This window comes from Oncorhynchus masou, chromosome 9 (genome assembly GCF_036934945.1).
Source record: "Oncorhynchus masou masou isolate Uvic2021 chromosome 9, UVic_Omas_1.1, whole genome shotgun sequence".
NCBI lineage: Eukaryota > Metazoa > Chordata > Actinopteri > Salmoniformes > Salmonidae > Oncorhynchus > Oncorhynchus masou.
This window is the reverse complement of record NC_088220.1, coordinates 79,164,863-79,190,622: the sequence shown is the minus strand read 5'-3', so window position 1 is coordinate 79,190,622 and position 25,760 is coordinate 79,164,863. Positions and strand designations below refer to the sequence as shown.

Genomic DNA, 25,760 nt, shown 5'->3' with positions numbered 1-25,760 from the left:
TAATGTCTAATATCTGTCTGTTTATATCATGTCTGCCTGTGTATATAATGTATGTTTGTGTATATAATGTCTAATATCTGTCTGTTTATATACAGTCGTGGACAAAGGTTTTGAGAATGACACAAATATTAATTTTTAAAGTCTGCTGCCTCAGTTTGTATGATGGCAATTTGCATTTACTCCAGAATGTTATGAAGAGTGATCAGATGAACTGCAATTAATTGCAAAGTCCCTCTTCGCCATGTAAATGAACCTAATCCCCCCCTTAAAAGATTCCACTGCATTTCAGCCCTGCCACAAAAGGTGACATGTCAGGGATTCTCTTGTTGACACAGGTGTGAGTGTCGAAAAGGACAAGGTTGGAGATCACTCTGTCATGCTGATTTGAGTTAGAATAACAGACTGGAAGCTTCAAAAGGAGGGTGGTGCTTGGAATCATTGTTCTTCCTCTGTCATCCATGGCTACTTGCAAGGAAACACGTGCCGTCATCATTGCTTTGCTCAAAAAGGGCTTCACAGGCAAGGATATTGCTGCCAGTAAGATTGCACCTAAATCAACCATTTATCGGATCATCAAGAACTTTAAGGAGAGCGGTTCAATTGTTGTGAAGGCTTCATGGCGCCCAAGAAAGTCCAGCAAGCGCCAGGACCGTCAGCCAGAAAGCATAGGAACTGAGAAGTGGTCTGTGGTCACCACCTGCAGAACCACTCCTTTATTGGGGGTGTCTTGCCTAATTACCAATAATTTCCACCTGTTGTCTATTCCATTTGCACAACAGCATGTGAAATTTATTGTCAATTGTCAGTGTTTATTGTCAGTGTTGCTTCCTAAGTGGACAGTTTGATTTCACAGAAGTGTGATTGACTTGGAGTTACATTGTGTTGTTTAAGTGTTCCCTTTATTTTTTTGAGCAGTGTATAATGTCTGTCTGGTTATATAATGTCTGTCTCTATAATATCTGTCTGTGTATATAATGTCTGTCTGTGTATATAATGTCTATAATGTCTCTGTTTATGTCATGTCTGTAATGTCTATCATTTTTAATGTATGTTTGTGTATAATGTCTATCTGTGTGTATAATGTTTGTAATGCCTGTCTGTGTATGTAATGTCTGTGTTTGTAATGTCTAATGTACAGTGAGTTTTCAAAACATTAGGAACACCTTTTTAATATTGAGTTTGCACCCCCCTTTGCCCTCAACTTCCTCAGTTTGTCGGGGCATGGACTCTACAAGGTGTTGGGCATGGACTCTACAAGGTGTTGGGCATGGACTCTACAAGGTGTTGAAAGCATTCCACAGGGATGCTGGCCCATGTTGACTCCAATGCTTCCCACAGTTGTGTCAAGTTGACTGATGTCCTTTGGGTGGTGGACCATTCTTATTACACACAGGAACCTGTTGAGTGTGAAAAACCCAGCAGCGTTGCAGTTCTTGACACAAACCGGTGCGCCTGGCACCTACTACCATACCCCGTTCAAAGGCACTTAAATATTTTGTCTTGCCCATTCACCCTCTGAATGACACACATACACAATCCATGTCTCATTTGTCTCAAGGCTTACAAATCCTACTTTTCCACCATAATTTGCAAATAAATTAATTAAAAATCCTACAATGTGATTTTTCTGGATTTTTTTCTCTAATTTTGTCTGTCATAGTTGAAGTGTACCTATGATGATAATTACAGGCCTCTGTCATCTTATTAAGTGGGAGAACTTGCACAATTGGTGGCTGACTAAATACTTTTTTGCCCCACTGTATGTCTGCATGTCTGCACTCTGAATCTTTGAGATGTGTGATCTATACTAGCGTATATCTATCTTTGTGTTCTCTCTGTAGGAGTGGGTGGTGCTGGGCCAGGTTGACATGGACGTGTTGGTGGAGAAGCAGCTATCGTCTGTCCACGACTGGAGAGGAACTTCAAGGCCTTGAAGGCCAGAGGAAGGAGTCAGAACGCCTGCCCAGGTACACAGCCGCCCACAGGCCACATAGCTTCCATTGATCTGTTGCAGTCGTGGTAAAACCGTTTTGTCTCTTTCAGTCTGGAGAAGGTTGACTGTATCACAGTGAACTGTGAGCCAGTGAAGGCAGTGATTGATGACCTCATCCAGAGACTGTTTGACACCCTGCTGATGTCCCTCAGAAAGTCCATACAAGGTAAAGCCTGGATTTACACTTGAATGTACATATGCAAATCTCCCAGTGTCTTTTGTGCAGGGGCTTTACGACAGTATGTGACATGTTTCCTCTTTCTGTTTCCTTTCCTTTGTTCTCTACTTTCCTCTCCCCCCTCCAGGCCATACCCTAGACATAGACAGTTTTGTGACTGGGGCCATGGAGACGTTGTCCTCTCGTCCAGAGAGTATTGATGAGATAGGAGAGGCCAATGCCAGACACAGCCAGATACAGGCCCGCAAACCAGACGTAAGAAATTCACTCTGAGGGACTCAAAAATACTTAAAGGTCCTGAACAGTCATTCTGAGAAGGACTTTTTTCTCTCTTGGCTAAGTACCAGGAAGTTTGAAATGACAGGCTGAGTGGGCAGGGAGCATATATTTATAAATTGTGAAACATCTACTGTGTGTCAAGTAATTAGTATGCAGTGACCAGTGTTGCAGTAAAATCATCTCAAGCTAATTTGGTGATGCACAAAGCAACTCAAACAACATTGAAATTGCACCAATGATGTCATACAAAAAAATACATCTCCCGTTCGGCATGTCTCACGTGATGCGGATCACGGCAGCACTGACCGATGTGTTGACCTGTCAACTGCGTCTGTGTTTTGAACAACCCACTCCCACCTTTTGTTCCATGCTGGCTGAACACCTAGCTGGCCAGTAACTGCTGACACAGATGAAAAGGGAAACATATACGTATCGTTGCCATAGATGAATAGGGTCAACTTGTAATTATGTGTGCTGACACCCTACAGTAACATTTTGGCATCAGTAGAGTAGCTATCTAGCTATATAAACAACGCCTCTCTGCAAACACAAACACGGCTTCTCCGATGTTGGTTACAAGGCGGTACTTATTTAAATAATGAAAGTTTAGGTGATGTCACCTTGTCCCCTGAATAATGAATCCTAGTGTTTTACATGGGGGAGAGGACCAGTAACTTTGTGATCAAACGTTATCAATGAAGAAGCAACAGTCATTTTTCATACTTTCATCTGGTTTCCTTCAGATATCAGCAATTTTCATGAAAAACATGATTTTTAACTGTTCATGACCGTTAATATTCAATCACTTCTACCACAGTTCTTTCAATCACTTTTACCACAGTGCTTTCATTCACTTTTACCACAGTGCTTTCATTCACTTTTACCACAGTGCTTTCAATCACTTTTACCACAGTGCTTTCAATCACTTCTACCACAGTGCTTTCAATCACTTCTACCACAGTGCTTTCATTCACTTCTACCACAGTGCTTTCAATCACTTTTACCACAGTGCTTTCAATCACTTCTACCACAGTGCTTTCATTCACTTTTACCACAGTGCTTTCAATCACTTCTACCACAGTGCTTTCAATCACTTCTACCACAGTGCTTTCAATCACTTTTACCACAGTGCTTTCAATCACTTCTACCACAGTGCTTTCAATCACTTCTACCACAGTGCTTTCAATCACTTCTACCACAGTGCTTTCAATCACTTCTACCACAGTGCTTTCAATCACTTCTACCACAGTGCTTTCAATCACTTCTACCATATATCGAGACCCCAGATTTGTAGTGTTGTCTGAGCGTTGCTGTAATGTGCGATGTGGTGTAGATCCTGCTCCAGTTCCAGGCGGCGCGGGAGAAGAACCGTCTGCTGAGGGCCGTAGCAGGAGGCGGTCTGGATTCTCTGTCCTCCCTCAGGGCCAAGTGGGACAAACTAGAGATGATGATGGAGAGCCACCAGCTGATGATCAAAGAGCAGGTACACACACACACACACACGAGAGAACGCACACGCACACTTTTGCAAACACGCTTGGACAAAAAACACAGATGCTCCTTCTCTCATTTCCCCCTGGTTTCTCCCTCTCCTCTAGGTCGAGGTGATGCGTAGTCATGCTGAGAGTCGTGTCCAGGCCTACAGGCTGGAGCTGGACAGGTTCAGGGCTCGCTGGGATCAGCTGAAGCCCAGAGACGAGGTCATAGAGACAGGAGACCAGGCAGCCCTGCTGGCCTCTGTCCAAACCATCAGAGACAAGAGACAGGAGTTCCAGGAGCTGGAGGTCACACGCACACGCCTGCTGTAGGTTACACACATACACACACATACACACACACACACACACGCCTGCTGTAGGTTACACACACACACACACACATACACACACAAATACACACACACGCCTGCTGTAGGTTACACACACATACACACACACACGCACACGCCTGCTGTAGGTTACACACACACACACACATACACACACAAATACACACACACGCCTGCTGTAGGTTACACACACACACACACACACACACACACACACACACACACACACACACACACACACACACACACACGCCTGCTGTAGGTTACACACACACACACACACATACACACACAAATACACACACACGCCTGCTGTAGGTTACACACACAAACACACACACACACGCACACGCCTGCTGTAGGTTACACACACACACACACACACACACACACACACGCCTGCTGTAGGTTACACATACACACACACACACGCCTGCTGTAGGTTACACACACACACACACACACACACACACACGCCTGCTGTAGGTTACACACCACACACACACACACCACACACACATACGCCTGCTGTAGGTTATACACACACACACACACACACACACACACACACACACACACACACACACACACACGCCTGCTGTAGGTTATACACACGCGCACACACACACACACACACACACACACACACACACACACACACACACACACACACACACACACACAGCAAGTCAACTGTACTTTCAATCATTCCGTTTTCTGTGTACTAATGAGTGTCTCTTCTCAGTGAGGACTGTCGTCACTTTGAGCTGGAGGCTCCAGACTTCTCCCTGGCGGAGGAGACCATCCGAGACATGGAGGAGTATGGACAGATGTGGTCTCTGTATGAGGACTGGCAGGAGGGCTTCCAGGAGAAGGCCAAGGAGGACTGGATCACATTCAGGTTAGGAGTCTGACATCAGATAGGTGTCAGGGAAGGTTTGGGTTTAGATTTGATTTGGTCATTTCTACCGCGTTTTGCCTTCGCTGGCTGAGTGGTTGAATAAACAGTGTGTGTGTGTTTTGCAGGAGTAAGACCTACGTGTTTGAGGAGTTCCTGTTTGCGTGGCAGGACAGACTGAGGAAGCTTGAGCAGCACACCAGCATGTCTGTCAAACTACAGAGAGAAGTTGACAAGTACAAGGTGAGGGAGGGAGGGAGGGAGGGGGAGAGAGAGTGTGTTCTGTGTGTGTAGAGTCTGATTCCAGTGTGTTCTGTGTGTGTAGAGTCTGGTTCCGGTGTGTTCTGTGTGTGTTTGTAGAGTCTGGTTAAGGTGTGTTCTGTGTGTGTTTGTAGAGTCTGGTTCTGGTGTGTTCTGTGTGTGTTTGTAGAGTCTGGTTCTGGTATGTTTGTCGAGTCTGGTTCTGGTGTGTTCTGTGTGTGTTTGTAGAGTCTGGTTCTGGTGTGTTCTGTGTGTGTTTGTAGAGTCTGATTCCAGTGTGTTCTGTGTGTGTTTGTAGAGTCTGATTCCGGTGTGTTCTGTGTGTGTTTGTAGAGTCTGATTCCAGTGTGTTCTGTGTGTGTTTGTAGAGTCTGATTCCGGTGTGTTCTGTGTGTGTTTGTAGAGTCTGATTCCAGTGTGTTCTGTGTGTGTTTGTAGAGTCTGATTCCGGTGTGTTCTATGTGTGTTTGTAGAGTCTGGTTCTGGTGTGTTCTGTGTGTGTTTGTAGAGTCTGGTTCTGGTGTGTTCTGTGTGTGTTTGTAGAGTCTGGTTCTGGTGTGTTCTGTGTGTGTTTGTAGAGTCTGGTTCTGGTGTGTTTTGTATGTGTTTGTAGAGTCTGGTTCTGGTATGTTTGTAGAGTCTGGTTCTGGTGTTATTAAGGTGTGTTCTGTGTGTGTTTGTAGAGTCTAGTTCTGGTGTGTTCTGTGTGTGTTTGTAGAGTCTGGTTCTGGTGTGTTCTGTGTGTGTTTGTAGAGTCTGGTTCTGGTGTGTTCTGTGTGCGTTTGTAGAGTCTGGTTCTGTTGTGTTCTGTGTGTGTTTGTAGAGTCTGGTTCTGGTATGTTTGTCGAGTCTGGTTCTGGTGTGTTCTGTGTGTGTTTGTAGAGTCTGGTTCTGGTATGTTTGTAGAGTCTGGTTCTGGTGTGTTCTGTGTGTGTTTGTAGAGTCTGGTTCTGGTGTGTTCTGTGTGTGTTTGTAGAGTCTGATTCCAGTGTGGTCTGTGTGTGTTTGTAGAGTCTGATTCCGGTGTGTTCTGTGTGTGTTTGTAGAGTCTGATTCCAGTGTGTTCTGTGTGTGTTTGTAGAGTCTGATTCCGGTGTGTTCTATGTGTGTTTGTAGAGTCTGGTTCTGGTGTGTTCTGTGTGTGTTTGTAGAGTCTGGTTCTGGTGTGTTCTGTGTGTGTTTGTAGAGTCTGGTTCTGGTGTGTTCTGTGTGTGTTTGTAGAGTCTGGTTCTGGTGTGTTTTGTATGTGTTTGTAGAGTCTGGTTCTGGTATGTTTGTAGAGTCTGGTTCTGGTGTTATTAAGGTGTGTTCTGTGTGTGTTTGTAGAGTCTAGTTCTGGTGTGTTCTGTGTGTGTTTGTAGAGTCTGGTTCTGGTGTGTTCTGTGTGTGTTTGTAGAGTCTGGTTCTGGTGTGTTCTGTGTGCGTTTGTAGAGTCTGGTTCTGTTGTGTTCTGTGTGTGTTTGTAGAGTCTGGTTCTGGTATGTTTGTCGAGTCTGGTTTTGGTGTGTTCTGTGTGTGTTTGTAGAGTCTGGATCTGGTGTGTTCTGTGTGTTTGTAGAGTCTGGTTCTGGTGTTATTAAGGTGTGTTCTGTGTGTGTTTGTAGAGTCTGGTTCTGGTGTGTTCTGTGTGTGTTTGTAGAGTCTGGTTCTGGTGTTAAGGTGTGTTCTGTATGTGTTTGTAGAGTCTGGTTCCGGTGTTAAAGTACGTGCGAGGGGAGCACCTATCCCAGGACCACTGGTTGGATCTGTTCAGACTGTTGGGTCTTCCTAAAGGCACCACCCTGGAGAGACTGACCTTCTGGGATCTCCTCAGTGTGTCTGACACCATCACAGACCGAGCCCTGGAGCTCAAGGACCTGAACAGCAGGGCCCAGGCGGAGGTGACCATCAGAGAGGCTCTCAGGGAGCTGGACCTGTGGGGGGCTGGAGCTGCCTTCACCCTCACTGAGTATACAGACAGCACCGGACACACACTCACACTCATCAAGGACTGGAAGGACATGGTCAACCAGGTAAGGGACAATACAATAGTTGATGCAGTAGACTGCTGACATACACACACACACTACCAGACACACTCACTACCGGACACACACACATTACCGGGGACACACTCACTACCAAAAAAACACACACACACACACACACACACACACACACACACACACACACACACACACACACACACACACACACACACACACACACTACCAAAAAAACACACACTCACTCACTACCGGACAGACGAACCTCATCTCGTCCCACACAGGTTGGTGATAACCGCTGCCTGCTGCAGTCTCTGAAGGACTCTCCATACTACCGTGGCTTCCAGGACAAGGTGAGTCTTTAGACTTACTCACAACTGAAAGCACAGCATCTTTAAAAGTAGCTGCTTTACCGAGTGTTACCGTGTGTGTCCAGGTCAGTCTGTGGGAGGTGCGTCTGTCTGATCTAGATGAGTACCTGGTCAGTCTGAATGCCATCCAGAGGCGCTGGGTCTACCTGGAGCCCATCTTCGGACGGGGGGCTCTGCCCCGGGAACAAGCCCGTTTCAAACGGGTTGACGAGGACTTCAGGTACGCCGTTCCCTCCCTGTGTGTGTGGCTCTGGTGTCTTTCTGGTCCGTTGTACTGTGTGTGTGGCTCTGGTGTCTTTCTGGTCCATTGTCCATGTTGTACTGTGTGTGTGGCTCTGGTTTCTTTCTGGTCCATTGTCCATGTGGCTCTGGTTTCTTTCTGGTCCTTTGTCCATGTTGTACTGTGTGTGTGGCTCTGGTGTCTTTCTGGTCCATTGTCCATGTTGTACTGTGTGTGTGGCTCTGGTTTCTTTCTGGTCCATTGTCCATGTGGCTCTGGTTTCTTTCTGGTCCATTGTCCATGTTGTACTGTGTGTGTGGCTCTGGTGTCTTTCTGGTCCATTGTCCATGTTGTACTGTGTGTGTTTGGCTCTGGTTTCTTTCTGGTCCATTGTCCATGTTGTACTGTGTGTGTGGCTCTGGTTTCTTTCTGGTCCATTGTCCATGTTGTACTGTGTGTGTGGCTCTGGTTTCTTTCTGGTCCATTGTCCATGTTGTACTGTGTGTGTGGCTCTGGTTTCTTTCTGGTCCATTGTCCATGTTGTACTGTGTGTGTGGCTCTGGTTTCTTTCTGGTCCATTGTCCATGTTGTACTGTGTGTGTGGCTCTGGTTTCTTTCTGGTCCATTGTCCATGTTGTACTGTGTGTGTGGCTCTGGTTTCTTTCTGGTCCATTGTCCATGTTGTACTGTGTGTGTGGCTCTGGTGTCTTTCTGGTCCATTGTCCATGTTGTACTGTGTGTGTTTCTAAGCTGTGTGTGTTTGTCAGGTCCATTGTCCATGTTGTACTGTGTGTTTCTAAGCTGTGTGTGTTTGTCAGGTCCATTGTCCATGTTGTACTGTGTGTGTGGCTCTGGTTTCTTTCTGGTCCATTGTCCATGTTGTACTGTGTGTGTGGCTCTGGTTTCTTTCTGGTCCATTGTCCATGTTGTACTGTGTGTGGCTCTGGTTTCTTTCTGGTCCATTGTCCATGTTGTACTGTGTGTGTGGCTCTGGTTTCTTTCTGGTCCATTGTCCATGTTGTACTGTGTGTGTGGCTCTGGTTTCTTTCTGGTCCATTGTCCATGTTGTACTGTGTGTGTGGCTCTGGTTTCTTTCTGGTCCATTGTCCATGTTGTACTGTGTGTGTTTCTAAGCTGTGTGTGTTTGTCAGGTCCATTGTCCATGTTGTACTGTGTGTGTTTCTAAGCTGTGTGTGTTTGTCAGGTCCATTGTCCATGTTGTACTGTGTGTGTTTCTAAGCTGTGTGTGTTTGTCAGGTCCATTGTCCATGTTGTACTGTGTGTGTTTCTAAGCTGTGTGTGTTTGTCAGGTCCATTTTGGCTGATGTCCAGAGAGACAACAGGGTGACGTCTCTGAGCTCTCGGGCTGGCATCAGAAACTCCCTCATTACCATCTTAGACCAGCTCCAGCGTTGTCAGAAATCACTCAACGAGTTCCTAGAGGTACTGAACGATCAACCACCAACCAGAGATCAGTACATCTGTACTTCAATTGATTCGTCAGTCAGTACAAGACCAAAGATGGATGTTATACGTCCTCACTAATCATAGAAAAATGAAACATACACTGAGTGTGCAAAACATTAACACCCTTCCTAATATTGAGTTCCACCCCCTTTTCCCCTCAGAACAGCCTCAATTCGTTGGGCATGGACTCTACAGGGTGTTGTAAAGCGTTCCACAGGATGCTGGCCCATGTTGACTCTGTTTCCCACAGTTGTTTTAAGTTGGCTGGATGTTCTTTGGGTGGTGGACCATTCTTATTACACACAAGAAACTGTTGAACGTGAAAAACCCAGCAGCGTTGCAGTTCTTGACTCAAACCGGTGTGCCTGGCACCTACTACCATACCCCGTTCAAAGGCACTTAAATCAAAGGCACACAGACACAATCCATGTCTCAATTGTCTCAAGGCTTAAAACTCCTTCTTTAACCTGTGTCTTCCCCTTCATCTACACTGGTTGAAGAGGATTTAACAAGTAACATCAATAAGGGATCATAGCTTTCACCTGGATTCACCTGGTCAGGCTGTCATGGAAATAGCAGGTGTTCTTAATGTTTTTGTACACTCAGTGTAGAAGTGTCTGTCCTCTAGGAGAAGCGCTCTGCCTTCCCGCGGTTCTACTTCATTGGAGATGATGACCTGCTGGAGATTCTGGGCCAGGCCACCAACCCCACCGTGATACAGTCACACCTCAAGAAGCTGTTTGCAGGTACAAACCTACACACACACCCACACAAGCTCACACCCAAATCCCAAGGTCAACTAAAGTAACAACTAAAGAAGCTGTCCCCTGGTGAAACTCGTGTCTGTGATGACAGCGGATATAACTGTGTTCCCTGTAGGCATCGACAGTGTGGACTTTGACGGGGACTGCCAGCACATCGTGGCCATGCGACTCATCTCTCGAGGGAGAGGTGGTGGCCCTCAGCAACCTCATACGTATCTCCAACAGCGTAGAGGTAGGGAGATTGGAGAGGTCTAACAAGGGCAGGGGTTAGACACACAACTCGATTGATTACACACGCCTCAATTATATCGCTCCTTAATAACGTGTGTGTTTTCCAGTCTGTGTGGCTGGGTGAGCTGTCTGCTGAGATGAAGGAGACTCTGAAGCAGCTGCTGTATGAGAGCCGTGTAATTTCTGGGGAGGAAAGGACAGGTGGACCCGTCCCTGTACCCCTCTCAGGTACGATTCATTACTCATTGATGCTGTCCGACTCTGTTGTCTCTTATTGTCTGACTTTTCCTTTCTGACTCCAGTCTGACTCCTGTCTGACTCTGTTGACTCTGTCTGACTCTGTATCTCCTGTGTATGGCTCTTGTCTGACTCCTGTCTGACTCCTGTCTGACTCCTGTCTGACTCCTGTCTGACTCCTGTCTGACTCCTGTCCAGATTGACTAATGTATGAGTCCGGTCTGATTTTTCCAGTATTACTGGTGTAACTCCTGTCTGACTCCAGTATAACTCTGGTGTAACTCCTGTCTGACTCCAGTATAACTCTGGTTTAACTCCTGTCTGACTCCAGTATAACTGGTGTAACTCCTGTCTGACTCCAGTATAACTCTGGTGTAACTCCTGTCTGACTCCAGTATAACTCTGGTGTAACTCCTGTCTGACTCCAGTATAACTCTGGTGTAACTCCTGTCTGACTCCAGTATAACTCTGGTGTAACTCCTGTCTGACTCAGTATAACTCTGGTGTAACTCCTGTCTGACTCCAGTATAACTCTGGTGTAACTCCTGTCTGACTCCAGTATAACTCTGGTGTAACTCCTGTCTGACTCCAGTATAACTCTGGTGTAACTCCTGAAACGTTCCGTATCTGACTCCAGTATAACTCTGGTGTAACTCCTGTCTGACTCCAGTATTACTGGTGTAACTCCTGTCTGACTCCAGTATAACTCTGGTGTAACTCCTGTCTGACTCCAGTATAACTCTGGTGTAACTCCTGTCTGACTCCAGTATAACTCTGATGTAACTCCTGTCTGACTCAACCAGTATAACTCTGGTGTAACTCCTGTCTGACTCCAGTATAACTCTGAGTGTAACTCCTGTCTGACTCCAGTATAACTCTGGTGTAACTCCTGTCTGACTCCAGTATAACTCTGATGTAACTCCTGTCTGACTCCAGTATAACTCTGGTGTAACTCCTGTCTGACTCCTGATTGACGCATGTATAAGTCCTGTATCATTCCAGTATTCCCCTGTCTGACTCCTGATTGACTCCTGTAGATCCTGTAACTCCTGTCTAACTCCTGATTGACTCCTAATCTGACCCCTGATTGACTCCTGAATGATCCTGTCTGACTCCTGTGTCTCCTGGTGTAGATCCTGTGACTCCTGTCTGACTCCTGATTGACTCCTGTCTGACTCCTGATTGACTCCTGTCTGACTCCTGATTGACTCCTGTCTGACTCCTGTGTCTCCTGGTGTAGATCCTGTGTAACTCCTGTCTGACATCTAATCGACCCCTGATTGACTCCAGTATAATATCTGTCTGATTCTTGATTTCTGTCTGACTCCTGTATTACACAGGCTCTGGACCAGGATATATCTTTCTGACTCCTGTAACCCCTAATCGACTTCTGATTGACTCCTGTATCTCCTTGTGTAGATCCTGTGCTTGGCAGAGCAGATCCAGTTCACTGAGGAGGTGGAGAGTGGTCTGAGAAACAGCAGTCTGCAGCAGCTGGAGGTGGAGCTCACCGCTAAGCTAGAGCACTACACCAGCGTAGACACCAGCTCTGAGGAGACGGGAAACACAGGTCTCTGTGTGGTTGCTTGTTGTTACAGTGGCTCATTTGGGAGCGGTAGACAAGTGGTTAGAGCGTTGGGCCAGTAACCGAACAAGGCCCCTGAACAAGGCAGTTAACCCACTGTTCCTAGGCTGTCATTGTAAATAAGAAATTGTTCTTAACTGACTTGCCAAGTTCAATAAAGGTTAACCAGTACATGTGTGTGTCTCACCAGCTCCCCAGGCTAAAGAGGTCAGGTAACCAGTACATGTGTGTGTCTCTCCTCCCCTCCCGGCTGGGGAGGAGAAGCTCTTTGACTGAGGGAGAGCCCCGGTGATGTGGGGACCGGCTGGGGGGGAGAAGCTCTCTGACTGAGGGAGAGGTCACGGTGATGTGGGGACTGGCTGGGGGGGAGAAGCTCTCTGACTGAGGCCACAAAGCTCTGCTCACAGCACTAATGCCTAAGCATTAGATACAGTCCTGGGGGAGACATGACAAGGGACATATCTAAAAGGATCTTATCAATACCGTTAGCATTATCAACAACCACATGGCCTGAGCATGAAAGACTGGACCTACATAGCTCTGATCAGAATCTGTGCACTATATTGGTAATAGTGAGCCATTTTGAGAGACAGGGTCTGTGCTGATAGTATTCTTCTCCCCCATAGACTCAAGTGTGTTGCAGCTGAAGCTGAAGGCTCTGATCCTGGACATCATCCATAACATCAGTGTGGTGAAGCAGCTGTGTGAGGCGGGGGTGAGCAGCCCTGACTCCTGGGCCTGGAGGAAACAGCTCCGTTTCTACCTCAACAACGACAAATGCTGCTCCATACAGATGGTTGACGCTCACTTCAGCTACACATACGAGTACCAGGTACAAAAACCTCTACACAGATATACAGTACCAGTCAAACATTTGGACACATCTACTCATTCAAGGTTTTATTTTTTACTATTTTCTTTATTGTAGAATAATAGTGAAGACTCAAAACTATGAAATAATACATATGGAAACATGTAGTAAAAAGTTTAAAACAAATTCAAATATATTTGAGATTGTTCAAAGTAGCCACCTTTGCCTTGATTACAGCTTTGCACACTTTTGGCATTCTCTCAACCAGCTTCTTGAGGTAGACACCTGGAATGCATTTCAATTAACAGGTGTTCATTTGTTGATTTGTGGAATTTCTTTCCTTCTTAATGCGCCTTAGCCAATCAGTTGTGTTGTGACAAGGTAGGGGTGGTATACAGAAGATAGCCCTATTTGGTAAAAGACGAAGTTGATGTTATGGCAAGAACAGCTCAAATAAGCAAAGAGAAATGATAGTCCATCATTACTTTAAGACATTTTAAGACATGAAGGTCCGTCAATATGGAACATTTCAAGAACTTTGAAAGTTTCTTCAAGTACAGTCCCAAAAACCATTGTGCGCTATGATGATGCTGTCTCTCATGAGGACCGCCAAAGGAATGGAAGACCCAGAGTTCCCTCTGCTGCAGAGGAGAACTTCATTAGTTACCAGTCTCAGAAATTGCAGCTCAAATAAATGCTTCACAGAGTAGCAGACACATCTCAACATCAACTGTTCAGAGCAGACTGTGTGATTCAGGCCTTCATGGCCGAATTGCTGCAAAGAAACCACTACTAGAGGAAACCAATCAGAAGAAGAGACTTTCTTGGGCAAAGAAACACGAGCAATGGACATTAGACCGGTGGATATCTGTTCTTTGGTCTGATGAATCCAAATTTCAGATTTCAGGTTCCAACCACCGTGTCTTTGTGAGACGCGGTGTAGGTGAACAGATGATCTCCGCATGTGTGGTTCCCACCGTGAAGCATGGAGGAGGAGGTGTGATGGTGTGGGGGTGCTCTGCTGGTGACACTTCCAGTGATTTATTTAGAATTCAAGGCACACTTAACCAGCATGGCTACAACAGCATTCTGCAGTGATACGCCATCCCATCTGGTTTGCACTTAGTGGGTCTATCATTTGTTTTTCAACAACAGGACAATGACCCAACACACACCTCCAGGCTGTGTAAGGGCTATTTGACCAAGAAGGAGAGTGATGGAGTGCTGCATCAGATTTTACATGATTTATTTCACCTTAATTTAACCAGGTCGGCCAGTTGAGAACAAGTTCTCATTTACAACTGTGACCTGGTCAAGATAAAGCAAAGCAGTGCGACAAAACAACACAGAGTTACACATGGAATAAACAAACATACAGTCAATAACACAATAGAAAAATGTGTATACAGTGTGTGCAAATGAAGTAAGGAGGTAAGGCAATGAATAGGCCAATAGTGGTGAAGTAATTACAATTTAGCAATTTACACTGGAGTGATATCTGTGCAGATGAGGATGTGCAAGTAGAAATACTGGTGTGCAAACGAGCAGAAAAACAAATATGGGGATGAGGTAGGTCAGTGGTTGGATGGGCTATGTACAGATGGATGACCTGGCCTCCACAATCACCCAACCTCAACTCAATTCAGATGGTTTGGGGTGAGTTGGACCGCAGAGTGAAGAAAAATCAGCCAACAAGTGCTCAGCATATGTGGGAACTCCAACCAGACTGTTGGAAAAGCATTCCAGGTGAAGCTGGTTGAGAGAATGCCAGGTGTTTGCAAAGCCTGTCATCATGGCAAAGGGTGGCTACTTTAAAGAATCTCAAATGTAGAATATAGTAAAAATACAGAAAAACCCTTGAATGAGTAGGTGTGTCCAAACTTTTGACTGTTACTTTACTTCTGACCACTTCATCTACACAGACCTGTACAGGTCTAAATGAGATTTCTACACACTTCAGTACCAGGCAACAGTTAAACTAGTTAAACTACAGCGCTGTACAGTACTGCACCACTGGAGGGAGACCTTCACCCAGAGATGAGGACACCTCTGAATGACTCCATTAGCCCTGCTACACTGTGTGTTCTGCAGTCTCTCTGCAGAGTCTGCCTCAACACACTGTCATCCCCTCCTCTCTCTCTCTCCCTGTCACTCTCTCCATCCCTCCATCCCCTCCTCTCTCTCTCTCCCTGTCACTCTCTCCATCCCACCATCCCCTCCTCTCTCTCCTTGTCACTCTCTCCATCCCTCCATCCCCTCCTCTCTCTATCTCTCCCAGGGTAATGCGTCTAAGCTGGTCCACACCCCCCTGACTGATAAGTGTTATCTGACCCTGACCCAGGCCATGATGATGGGTTTGGGAGGAAACCCCTACGGCCCTGCCGGCACCGGCAAGACTGAGTCAGTCAAAGCCCTGGGGGGCCTGTTCGGAAGACAAGTACTGGTCTTCAACTGTGATGAGGTAAACAAACACGCAGTCACACGCGACAAATACACACACACGCGCAGTCACACGTGACAAATGCACGCACACACACACACACACACACACACACACACACACGCATGCACGAACAGACACGTTAGTAAAACTCAGAAATGTAACACAGTGAATTGTATTTTTTGGAAAAGAAATGAGCTAATTTCAAGAAAGGAAGGATAAATAAATATAGGATGAATAAATAAATAAATGAATAAAGTATAGATGGATAAATAAATATAGGATGAATAAATAAATGAATAAAGTATAGATGGATAAATACAGGATGGATGGATAAATAAAGTAAATGAATGAATGGTGTGTTGCAGGGTATAGATGTGAAGTCAATGGGGCGTATCTTTGTGGGGCTGGTGAAGTGTGGAGCGTGGGGCTGCTTTGATGAGTTCAACCGCCTGGAGGAGGCTGTGCTGTCTGCAGTGTCCATGCAGATACAGGCCATCCAGAACTCACTGAAGAACCACAGGACCAGCTGTGAGCTGCTGGGCAAGGAGGTGACCACACACTTAGTCACACAGTCACTTTGTCATTCTTGCACGCAGAAACTCGTATGGTATTTTGCACACTATTTTTTAAAACTATTGCTGCCTTTTCTCTCTGTCTGTCTCTGTCTGTCAGGTGGAGTTGGACCCTAACTCGGGGGTGTTTATAACATTGAATCCAGCTGGGAAGGGTTATGGAGGGAGACAGAAGCTGCCTGACAACCTGAAGCAGCTGTTCAGGCCCGTGGCCATGTCCCGACCAGACAACGAGCTCATTGCTGAGGTCATCCTCTACTCAGAGGGCTTCAAAGACGGAGAGATACTGGGACGCAAGCTGGTCGCCATCTTCAACCTCGCCAGGTGTGTCTTTGTGTCTATTCCAAAGTGATAGTGCAACTTTTTGGCAACTAATCCCCCTTTCCACTTCCCCAGAGACTCCTAAACTCCTGGATAACATGTTTATGTCTCTGTGCCGTCAACCTTCCATGAGTTCATCTGACTAGGAAAGGGGCTTGATTGCTAATATCTGTCACTCTCCTGTTAATAGGTCTCTAGCTGTTTGTAGGGCTTATGTTTTGTGACTGGGTGTGTATGTATCTACAGTATGTATTTATGTATGCACTGTGTAGGGAGCTGTTGACCCCCCAGCAACACTATGACTGGGGTCTGAGGGCTCTGAAGACGGTGCTGAGAGGCTGTGGCAGACTGCTGCATCAGAGGAGTGAGGCCAAGAACAAGAGTAAGACTCCTAAACTGACACTTACTCCCCACCCCCAAAAAAACTCCCTAATATTTTATTTGATTGATATCCGCATATCTCAGCCTTTGGGCTATCTCTCATCTCTCTGTCCTTTTTCTCAAACACTGGTCTTAGCTGAGTTGTTTTCATCCCCATCCCTCTCTCCTCTCTTCCCTCTTTGCCTCTTCCTCTCTTTTTCTCTCCTCTCTTTGACCTTTCTCTGCCTCCCCCTGATGCCTGGCTGTCCATATCTCTCTGATCCCTGGTTGATCGCTCTGTCTCCCTCTCTGCCTTTCTCTTTGCATCTCTCTCTCTCTCTCTCTCTCTCTCTCTCGCTCTCGCTCGCTCTCTCTCTCTCGCTCTCTCGTTTACTCTATTTGTCAGACAGTACATTTGTCCCTGGGGCTTTCACTGTTTGCTCCCTCCCTCTATTGTCAGGCCAAATGTTCCAGTGAAAGCAGCCCTGTTCTGTGCCTCTCGTGCCAGCAGCTCTAGAGAGGAGAACAACAGTATTGATGAATTCTAAATCATGACACTGGTCGTAATTAGAACATGTATAAAGCTGCTGATGTAGCTAATAGCAACACAGGGTAGCAGAATAACAAAGAAACAAGTTCATTTTTATACAAATGAACTCTCTTCCCTATATCCCCTCTCTGCCCCCCCCCCTCTATCTCTGTGTTCCCCCTCCAACCCCTCTATCTCTGTGTTCCCCCTCCAACCCCTCTATCTCTGTGTTCCCCCTCCAACCCCTCTCTCTGTGTTCCCCCACCAACCCCTCTATCTCTGTGTTCCCCCTCCAACCCCTCTATCTCTGTGTTCCCCCTCCAACCCCTCTATCTCTGTGTTCCCCCTCCAACCCCTCTATCTCTGTGTTCCCCCTCCAACCCCTCTATCTCTGTGTTACCCCTCTATCTCTGTGTTCCCCCTCCAACCCCTCTATCTCTGTGTTCCCCCTCTATCAATTCAATTCAAGGGCTTTATTGGCATGGGAAACATGTGTTAACATTTCCAAATCAAGTGAAGTAGATAATAAACAAAAGTGAAATAAACAAAAATTAACAGTAAACATTACACATACAGAAGTTTCAAAACAATAAAGACATTACAAACGTCATATTATTTATATATATATATATATATATATATATATATATTTAAATATATATATATATATATATATATATATATATATATATATATATACAGTGTTGTAACAATGTTTAAATTGTTAAAGTACAAACGGGAAAATAAATAAGCATAAATATGGGTTGTATTTACAATGGTGTTTGTTCTTCACTGGTTGCCCTTTTCTTGTGGTAACAGGTCACAAATCTTGCTGCTCTGATGGCTGTGGAATTTCACCCAGTAGATATGGGAGTTTATCAACATCGGGTTTGTTTTCGATTCTTTGTGGATCTGTGTAATCTGAGGGAAATATGTCTCTCTAATATGGTCATACATTTGGCAGGAGGTTAGGAAGTGCAGCTCAGTTTCCACCTCATTTTGTGGGCAGTGAGCACATAGCCTGTCTTCTCTTGAGAGCCATGTCTGCCTATGGCGGCCGTTCTCAATAGCAAGGCTATGCTCGCTGAGTCTGTACATAGTCAAAGCTTTCCTTAAGTTTGGGTCAGTCACAGTGGTCAGGTATTCTGCCGCTGTGTACTCTCTGTTTAGGGCCAAATAGCATTCTAGTTTGCTCTGTTTTTTTGTTAATTCTTTCCAATGTGTCAAGTAATTATCTTTTTGTTTTCTCATGATTTGGTTGGGTCTAATTGTGTTGTCCTGGGGCTCTGTAGGGTGTGTTTGTGTTTGTGAACAGAGCCCCAGGACCAGCTTGCTTAGGGGACTCTTCTCCAGGTTTATCTCTCTGTAGGTGATGACTTTGTTATGGAAGGTTTGGGAGTCGCTTCCTTTTAGGTGGTTATAGAATTTAACGGCTCTTTTCTGGATTTTGATAATTAGCGGGTATCTTTTTCCGTAGTGTATTTCTGTACTGTTTTAGTGATTCACCATTGTGAAGGTGTAGTCTCAGGTTTTCTGGGTCTCTATGTTTTTGGTTGAACAGGTTTCTCAATTTCTTTCTTAGATTTTTGCATTCTTCATCAAACCATTTGTCATTGTTGTTCATTTTCTTCGGTTTTCTGTTTGAAATGATTAGATTAGGTAGGGAAGCTGAGAGGTCAAATATACTGTTTAGGTTTTCTCCTGCCAAGTCTACACCTTCACTATTACAGTGGAACCTTTTATCCAGGAAGTTGTCTGAAAGGGATTGAATTTGTTGTTGCCTCATTGTTTTTGGGTAGATTCCACACGGCTTTCCTTCCATCTACAGCATTTCTTAATGTTACTCAGTTCCATGATTGAGTATTGCTCTGTTCAAGTAGACTGTGATTTTGCTGTGGTCTGATAGGGGTGTCAGTGGGCTGACTGTGAACGCTCTGAGAGACTCTGGGTTGAGGTCAGTGATAAAGTAGTCTACAGTACTACTGCCAAGAGATGAGCTATAGGTGTACCTACCATAGGAGTCCCCTCAAAGCCTACCATTGACTATGTACATACCCAGGATGTAACAGAGCTATAGGTGTACCTACCATAGGAGTCCCCTCGAAGCCTACCGTTGACTATGTACATACCCAGGATGTAACAGAGCTATAGGTGTACCTACCATAGGAGTCCCCTCGAAGCCTACCGTTGACTATGTACATACCCAGGATGTAACAGAGCTATAGGTGTACCTACCATAGGAGTCCCCTCAAAGCCTACCATTGTCTATGTACATACCCAGCGTGCGACAGAGCTGCAGGAGTTGTGACCCGTTTTTGTTGGTTTTGCTGTCATAGTTGTGTCTAGGGGGGCGTATGGGGGAGGGAATGCTGTCACCTCCAGGTAGGTGTTTGTTCCCCTGTGTGCTGAGGGTGCCAGACATTTAGGTCACCACATATTAGTACATGTCCCTGAGTCTGGAAATGATTAATTTCCCCTTCCAGGATGGAGAAGTTGTCTTCATTAAAGTCTATCTCTGTCCCCCTCCCTCTCTATCTCTGTGTTCCCCAGTCAAGGAGAGTGTTCTGGTGGTGCAGGCGCTGAGGTTGAACACCATGTCCAAGCTGACATTTGCAGACAGCAGCAGGTTTGATGCCTTGGTCCAAGATGTGTTCCCTGGGGTGGGTTTTACTGACGTGGAGGATCAGACCCTCAGCCACGCACTGCAGGCCGTCTACGAGGAGGCACACCTCGAACTCATACCCAGCCAGGTGGGTGACTGTGGCCGTGTGTTTGTGGGGCACTCTCCATAAATAATGAACGCTCTGGTCTCGAGTTGTATGAGCTGTTTAGTCAAGAGGATAGAAGAAAGAAAGGAGGGAGGGAGGGTTGGATGGATTGAGGGATTGAGGGTTGGATGGATTGAGGGTTGGATGGATTGTGGGATTGAGGGTTGGATGGATGGAGGGTTGGATGGATGGAGGGTTGGATGGATGGAGGGTTGGATGGATGGAGGGTTGGATGGATGGAGGGTTGGATGGATGGAGGGTTGGATGAATGGATGGATGGAGGGTTGGATGAATGGATGGATGGAGGGTTGGATGAATGGATGGATGGAGGGTTGGATGGATGGATGGAGGGTTGGTTGGATGGATGGATGGAGGGTTGGTTGGATGGATGGATGGAGGGTTGGATGGATGGATGGTTGGATGGAGGGAGGGTTGGATGGATGGAGGGAGGGTTGGATGGATGGATGGAGGGAGGGTTGGATGGATGATGGAGGGAGGGTTGGATGGAGGGAGGGTTGGATGGATGGATGGAGGGAGGGTTGGATGGATGGATGGAGGGAGGGTTGGATGGAGGGAGGGAGGGTTGGATGGAGGGTTGGATGGAGGGAGGGAGGGTTGGATGGAGGGAGGGAGGGTTGGATGGATGGAGGGTTGGATAGATGGAGGGAGGGAGGGTTGGATGGAGGGAGGGTTGGTTGGAGGGAGGGAGGGTTGGTTGGTTGGATGGAGGGAGGGTTGGTTGGAGGGAGGGTTGGTTGGATGGAGGGAGGGTTGGTTGGAGGGAGGGTTGGATGGAGGGAGGGTTGGATGGAGGGAGGGTTGGATGGAGGGTTGGATGGATGGAGGGTTGGATGGATGTAGGGTTGGATGGATGGAGGGTTGGATGGATGGAGGGATGTAGGGTTAGAGGGATGTAGGGTTAGAGGGATGTAGGGTTAGATGGATGAAGGGATGGAGGGTTGGCTGGATGGATAAAGTCGTTTTTCTCTGTAGATGAAGAAGGCTCTGGAGCTGTGTGAGCAGTTGAGACAGCGTATGGGAGTGGTGATCGTAGGTCCCAGCGGGGCAGGTAAATCTACTCTGTGGAGGATGCTGCGTGCCGCCCTGGGCAGGACAGGCAGGGTGGTGAGTACACACCTGATTAATCATGATAATCACTATCCTTTTATTGTTACACTCCCACGGCTCTGCGCCCTAGTTATCATTAATCATAATCATATTCGTGTTTTATTCATGTAACATTCCAACTACTAATAGAATTTAATTTGATTGGCCTCAAGAATGGCTCAGCGGTCTAAGGCACTGTATCACAACTGGCCGTGATCGGGAGTCGCATAGGGCAGGGCACAGTTGGCCCAGCGTCGTCTGGGTTAGGGGAGGGTTTGGCCTGGGGAGGGGGGCTTTACATGGCTCAGCGGTCTAAGGCACTGTATCACAACTGGCCGTGATCGGGGTAGATTGATGGAGGGATGGATGGAGGGTTGGTCGCATAGGGCAGCGCACAGTTGGCCCAGTGTCGTCTGGGTTAGGGGGGGGTGGGGCTTTACATGGCTCATCGCGCTCTAGCGACTCCTTGTGGCAGGCCGGGTGCCTGCAGGCTGACCCCGCTCGTCAGTTGAACAGTGTTTCCTCCGACACATTGGTGCGGCTGGCTTCCGGGTTAAGCGGGCGGGTGTTAAGAAGTGTGGTTTGGTTGATCATGTTTCGGAGGACGCATGACTGGAACTTCGCCTCCCGAGCCTGTTGGGGAGTTGCAGTGATAAGACAAGATCTAAATTGTGGAGAAAAAGTTGGTCAAAAACAAAAAATGAATGTCATTAAGATTCAGCCACTGACCACTGACTTTGTCTCTGCCTGTCCTGAATGCTGTCATGTTGTGTTTAGGTGAAGCAGTATACAGTGAACCCTAAAGCCATGCCGCGCCAGCAGCTGCTGGGTCACATAGACATGGACACTAGGGAGTGGACTGACGGGGTGCTCACAAACAGCGCCAGGCAGGTGGTGAGAGAACCACAGGGTAAGAACCACTACCAGGAAACAACCACAACACAACCATATCTTAATTAGAAGATAGTGAAAGATAAACAAGAAAGTTGAAAGTTGGTTGCAATATCAGTTTAATCCACCAGAAAATAAGGACATATATTCTGGTTAAACTCAAATACACTAATTGATGAAAAAACATTATTTTTGGGTGGAGGGGGGAACAATATAATCTTTGTAAATTATATCATAAATAGTATTGGTTGAGTTGTCACACATGCAGCTAACAAAAATATACGGAAATGTCTGCTCTACCCAAAATTACAACCAACTAATTGCAGCATTAAGTGGAAGGGCGAGAAAGTAAGGGACTGCATTAAAGACCAACATTGGGATGAATAAAAAAGTATACCAGTTTAATTTAAGGACCAAAAAATTTACCGCTATGCCATACAGACTGCTAAATAGTTGGGAAGAGATTTTCAATGTACCGATTCCATGGCACATGGTTTATGAGCTGATACACAAAATGAATCCGGATTCAAAATGTACAGTTTAAAAAAAAATATTATACACAATTCTTGCAAACAGTATAATGTTATGTACTGTACATGGGGGACACAACTATCCCAGCTCTGCAGGTTCTGCTGAGAAGAGATACACATTAGATCATTTGTTTTGGTACTGTCCATATGTAGCTTGTTTTTGGTCGCATGTCCAGGAATGGCTGAAGAATTGCAACATTTACCTGGAGCTAACTCTGCAAATAGCACTGCTGGGTGATCTGAAAAGTCACAGTTAATCCATCAGTAATATAATAGTATTCTTAGAAAATTGTGTATATATATACACAGACTACTGTTCAAAAGTTTGGGGTCACTTAGAAATGTCCTTGTTTTCCATGAACACATACATGAAGTAATAATGGCGCCGAAGAAGGCAGACGTTTTACATGTCCCCAACCGATTGTGTTTTTTTTGTCCGTTTATTTGCGTTTTTTGTAACTTATTTGTGTAACTTGTTTTTGTACATAATGTTGCCGCTACCATTTCTTATGACTGAAAATAACTTCTGTACATGAGGACTGCGATGACTCACCACGGACTGGCAGAATCCTTTTTCCCTTTAACGAGTCTGACGAGCCCGACGTGAACGATATACTGCTTTCTCGGGAACAAGCCCAGATCCCCGTGATTTGCGTGAAGAGGAGGTGGAAAAAAAGGGGCGGGGCTGCCTTCTGAGAATTCTTACAGTGCCTTGCAAAAGGAGTCATCCCCTTGGCTTTTTTCCTATTTTGTTGCATTACAACCTGTAATTTAAATATATTTTTATTTGGATTTCATGTACTGGACATAAACAGAGTAGTCAAAATTGGTAAAGTAAAAAAAACACAAAAAAACTTGTTTCAATAAATTCAAAGAAATTCAAAACTGAAAAGTGGTGCGTGTATATGTATTCACCCCCTTTGCTATGAAGCCCCTAAATAAGATCTGGTGCAACCAATTTCCTTCAGAGTCACATAATTAGTCCACCTGTGCACAATCTAAGTGTTACATGATCTGTCTGCAACACCACTAAGCAAGGGGCACCACCAATCAAGCGGCACCATGAAGACCAAGGAGCTCTCCAAACAAGTCAGGGACAAAGTTGTGGAGAAGTACAGATCAGGGTTGGGTTATAAACAAAATATCAGAAACTTTGAACATCCCACGGAGCACCATTTAATCCATTATTAAAAAATGGAAGGAATATAGCACCACAAAAACCTGCCAAAGAGGGCCGCCCACCGAATCTCACAGACCAGGCAAGGGCATTAATCAGAGAGGCAACAAAGAGACCAAAGATAACCCTGCTCTTTAATTACTTGTTACTTTTATTTCTTATTCTCATCCGTCCGTATTCATTTCTTGAATATCATTTTTTTTTAAACTGCATTGTTGGTTAGGGACTCGTAAGTAAGCATTTCACTGTAATGTGTGTTGTATTCGGCGCAATCCAATTTTATTTTATTTGAAATGTGTTGCAAAATGAATAGGAAATATAGTCAAGATGTTGACAAGGTTATAAATAATGATTTTTATTTGAAATAATAATTGTGTCCTTAACTTTTCTTTCGTCAAATAATCCTCCATTTACAGTAATTACAGCCTTGCAGACATTTGGCATTCCAGTTGTCAATTTGTTAAGGTTATCTGAAGAGATTTCACCCCATGCTTCCTGAAGCACCTCCCACCAGTTGGATTGGCTTGATGGGCACTTCTAACGTACCATACGGTCAAGCTGCTCCCACAACAGCTCAATAGGGTTGAGATCTGGTGACTGTGCTGGCCACTCCATTATAGACAGAATACCAGCGGACTGCTTCTTCCCTAAATAGTTATTGCATAGTTTGGAGCTGTGCTTTGGGCCATTGTCCTGTTATAGGAGGACATTGGCTCCAATTAATCACTGTCCACAGGGTATGTGGCATAGCGTTGCAAAATGGAGTGATAGCCTTCCTTCTCAAGATCCCTTTTACCCTGAACAAATCTCCCACTTTACCAGCACCAAAGCACCCCCAGACCATCACATTGCCTCCACCATGCTTGACAGATGGCATCAAGCACTCCTCCAGCATCTTTAAAAAAAAATCTGTCTCACAAATGTTCTTCTTTGTGAACCAAACACCTCAAACGTAGATTCGTCTGTCCGTAACACTTTTTTTCCAATCTTTCTCTGTCTAGTGTCTGTGTTCTGTTGCCCATCTTAATAAATAAAAAAATATTGGCCAGTCTGAGATATGGCTTTTTCTTTGCAACTCTGCCTAGAAGGCCAGCATCCCGGAGTCGCCTCTTCACTGTTGACGTTGAAACTGGTGTTTCGCTGGTACTATTTAATGAAGCTAACAGTTGAGGACTTGTGAGGAGTCTGTTTCTCAAGCTAGAGATTAATTGTGCACCTCCCCAGTCTTTCTATTCTGGTTAGAGCCAGTTTGCACTGTTCTGTGAAGGGAGTTGTACATAGCGTTGTATAAGATCTTCAATTTCTCACTTGGATTAGCCTTAATTTCTCAAAACAAGAATAGACTGACGAGCTTCAGAAGACAGTTCTTTGTTTCTGGCCATTTTCATCCTGTAATCGAACCCACAAATGCTGATGCTCCAGATACCCAACTAGTCTAAAGAAGGCCTGTTTTATTGCTTCTTTAATCAGGACAACAGTTTTCAGCTGTGCTAACATAATTGCAAAAGGGTTTTCTAATGATCAATTAGCCTTTTAAAATGACCAACTTGGATAAGCTAACGCAACGCGTCATTGGAACACAGGAGTGATGGTTGCTGATAATGGTCCTCTGTACGCCTATGTAGATATTCCATAAAAACATCTGCCGTTTCCAGCTACAATAGTCATTTACAATATATTCCTGATCAATTTGATCTTTAATGTACAAAACATGTGCTTTTCTTTCAAAAACAAGGACATTTCTAAGTGACCCCAAACTTTTGAACTTGTGTGTGCACACAGTTGAAGTCGGATGTTTACATACACTTATGTTGGAGTCATTAAAACTCGTTTTTCAACCACTCCACAAACTATAGTTTTTGCAAACTTTAACTGATTTTCCCCTGATGTCAAGCAAAGAGGCACTGAGTTTTTATTTATTTATTTATTTATTTCACCTTTATTTAACCAGGTA

The 25,760-nt window shown here is 45.4% G+C and overlaps 1 protein-coding gene across 1 annotated transcript in view; it reads left to right on the top strand.

The window, feature by feature from the left end:
• dync2h1 (dynein cytoplasmic 2 heavy chain 1) overlaps positions 1-25,760 on the top strand; it is a 290,615-nt gene that overhangs the window by 13,345 nt on the left and 251,510 nt on the right. Inside the window, 26 exon segments of the mRNA XM_064972741.1 lie at positions 1,842-1,912; positions 1,914-1,967; positions 2,044-2,159; positions 2,299-2,426; positions 3,784-3,933; positions 4,049-4,254; positions 5,024-5,179; positions 5,305-5,419; positions 7,120-7,449; positions 7,707-7,775; positions 7,859-8,013; positions 9,324-9,456; positions 10,109-10,226; positions 10,360-10,415; positions 10,417-10,476; positions 10,583-10,659; positions 10,661-10,703; positions 12,132-12,282; positions 12,924-13,129; positions 15,387-15,569; positions 15,917-16,099; positions 16,224-16,447; positions 16,717-16,826; positions 19,884-20,083; positions 21,095-21,226; positions 21,986-22,118. Coding sequence (XP_064828813.1) covers positions 1,842-1,912; positions 1,914-1,967; positions 2,044-2,159; positions 2,299-2,426; positions 3,784-3,933; positions 4,049-4,254; positions 5,024-5,179; positions 5,305-5,419; positions 7,120-7,449; positions 7,707-7,775; positions 7,859-8,013; positions 9,324-9,456; positions 10,109-10,226; positions 10,360-10,415; positions 10,417-10,476; positions 10,583-10,659; positions 10,661-10,703; positions 12,132-12,282; positions 12,924-13,129; positions 15,387-15,569; positions 15,917-16,099; positions 16,224-16,447; positions 16,717-16,826; positions 19,884-20,083; positions 21,095-21,226; positions 21,986-22,118 — 3,559 coding nt within the window.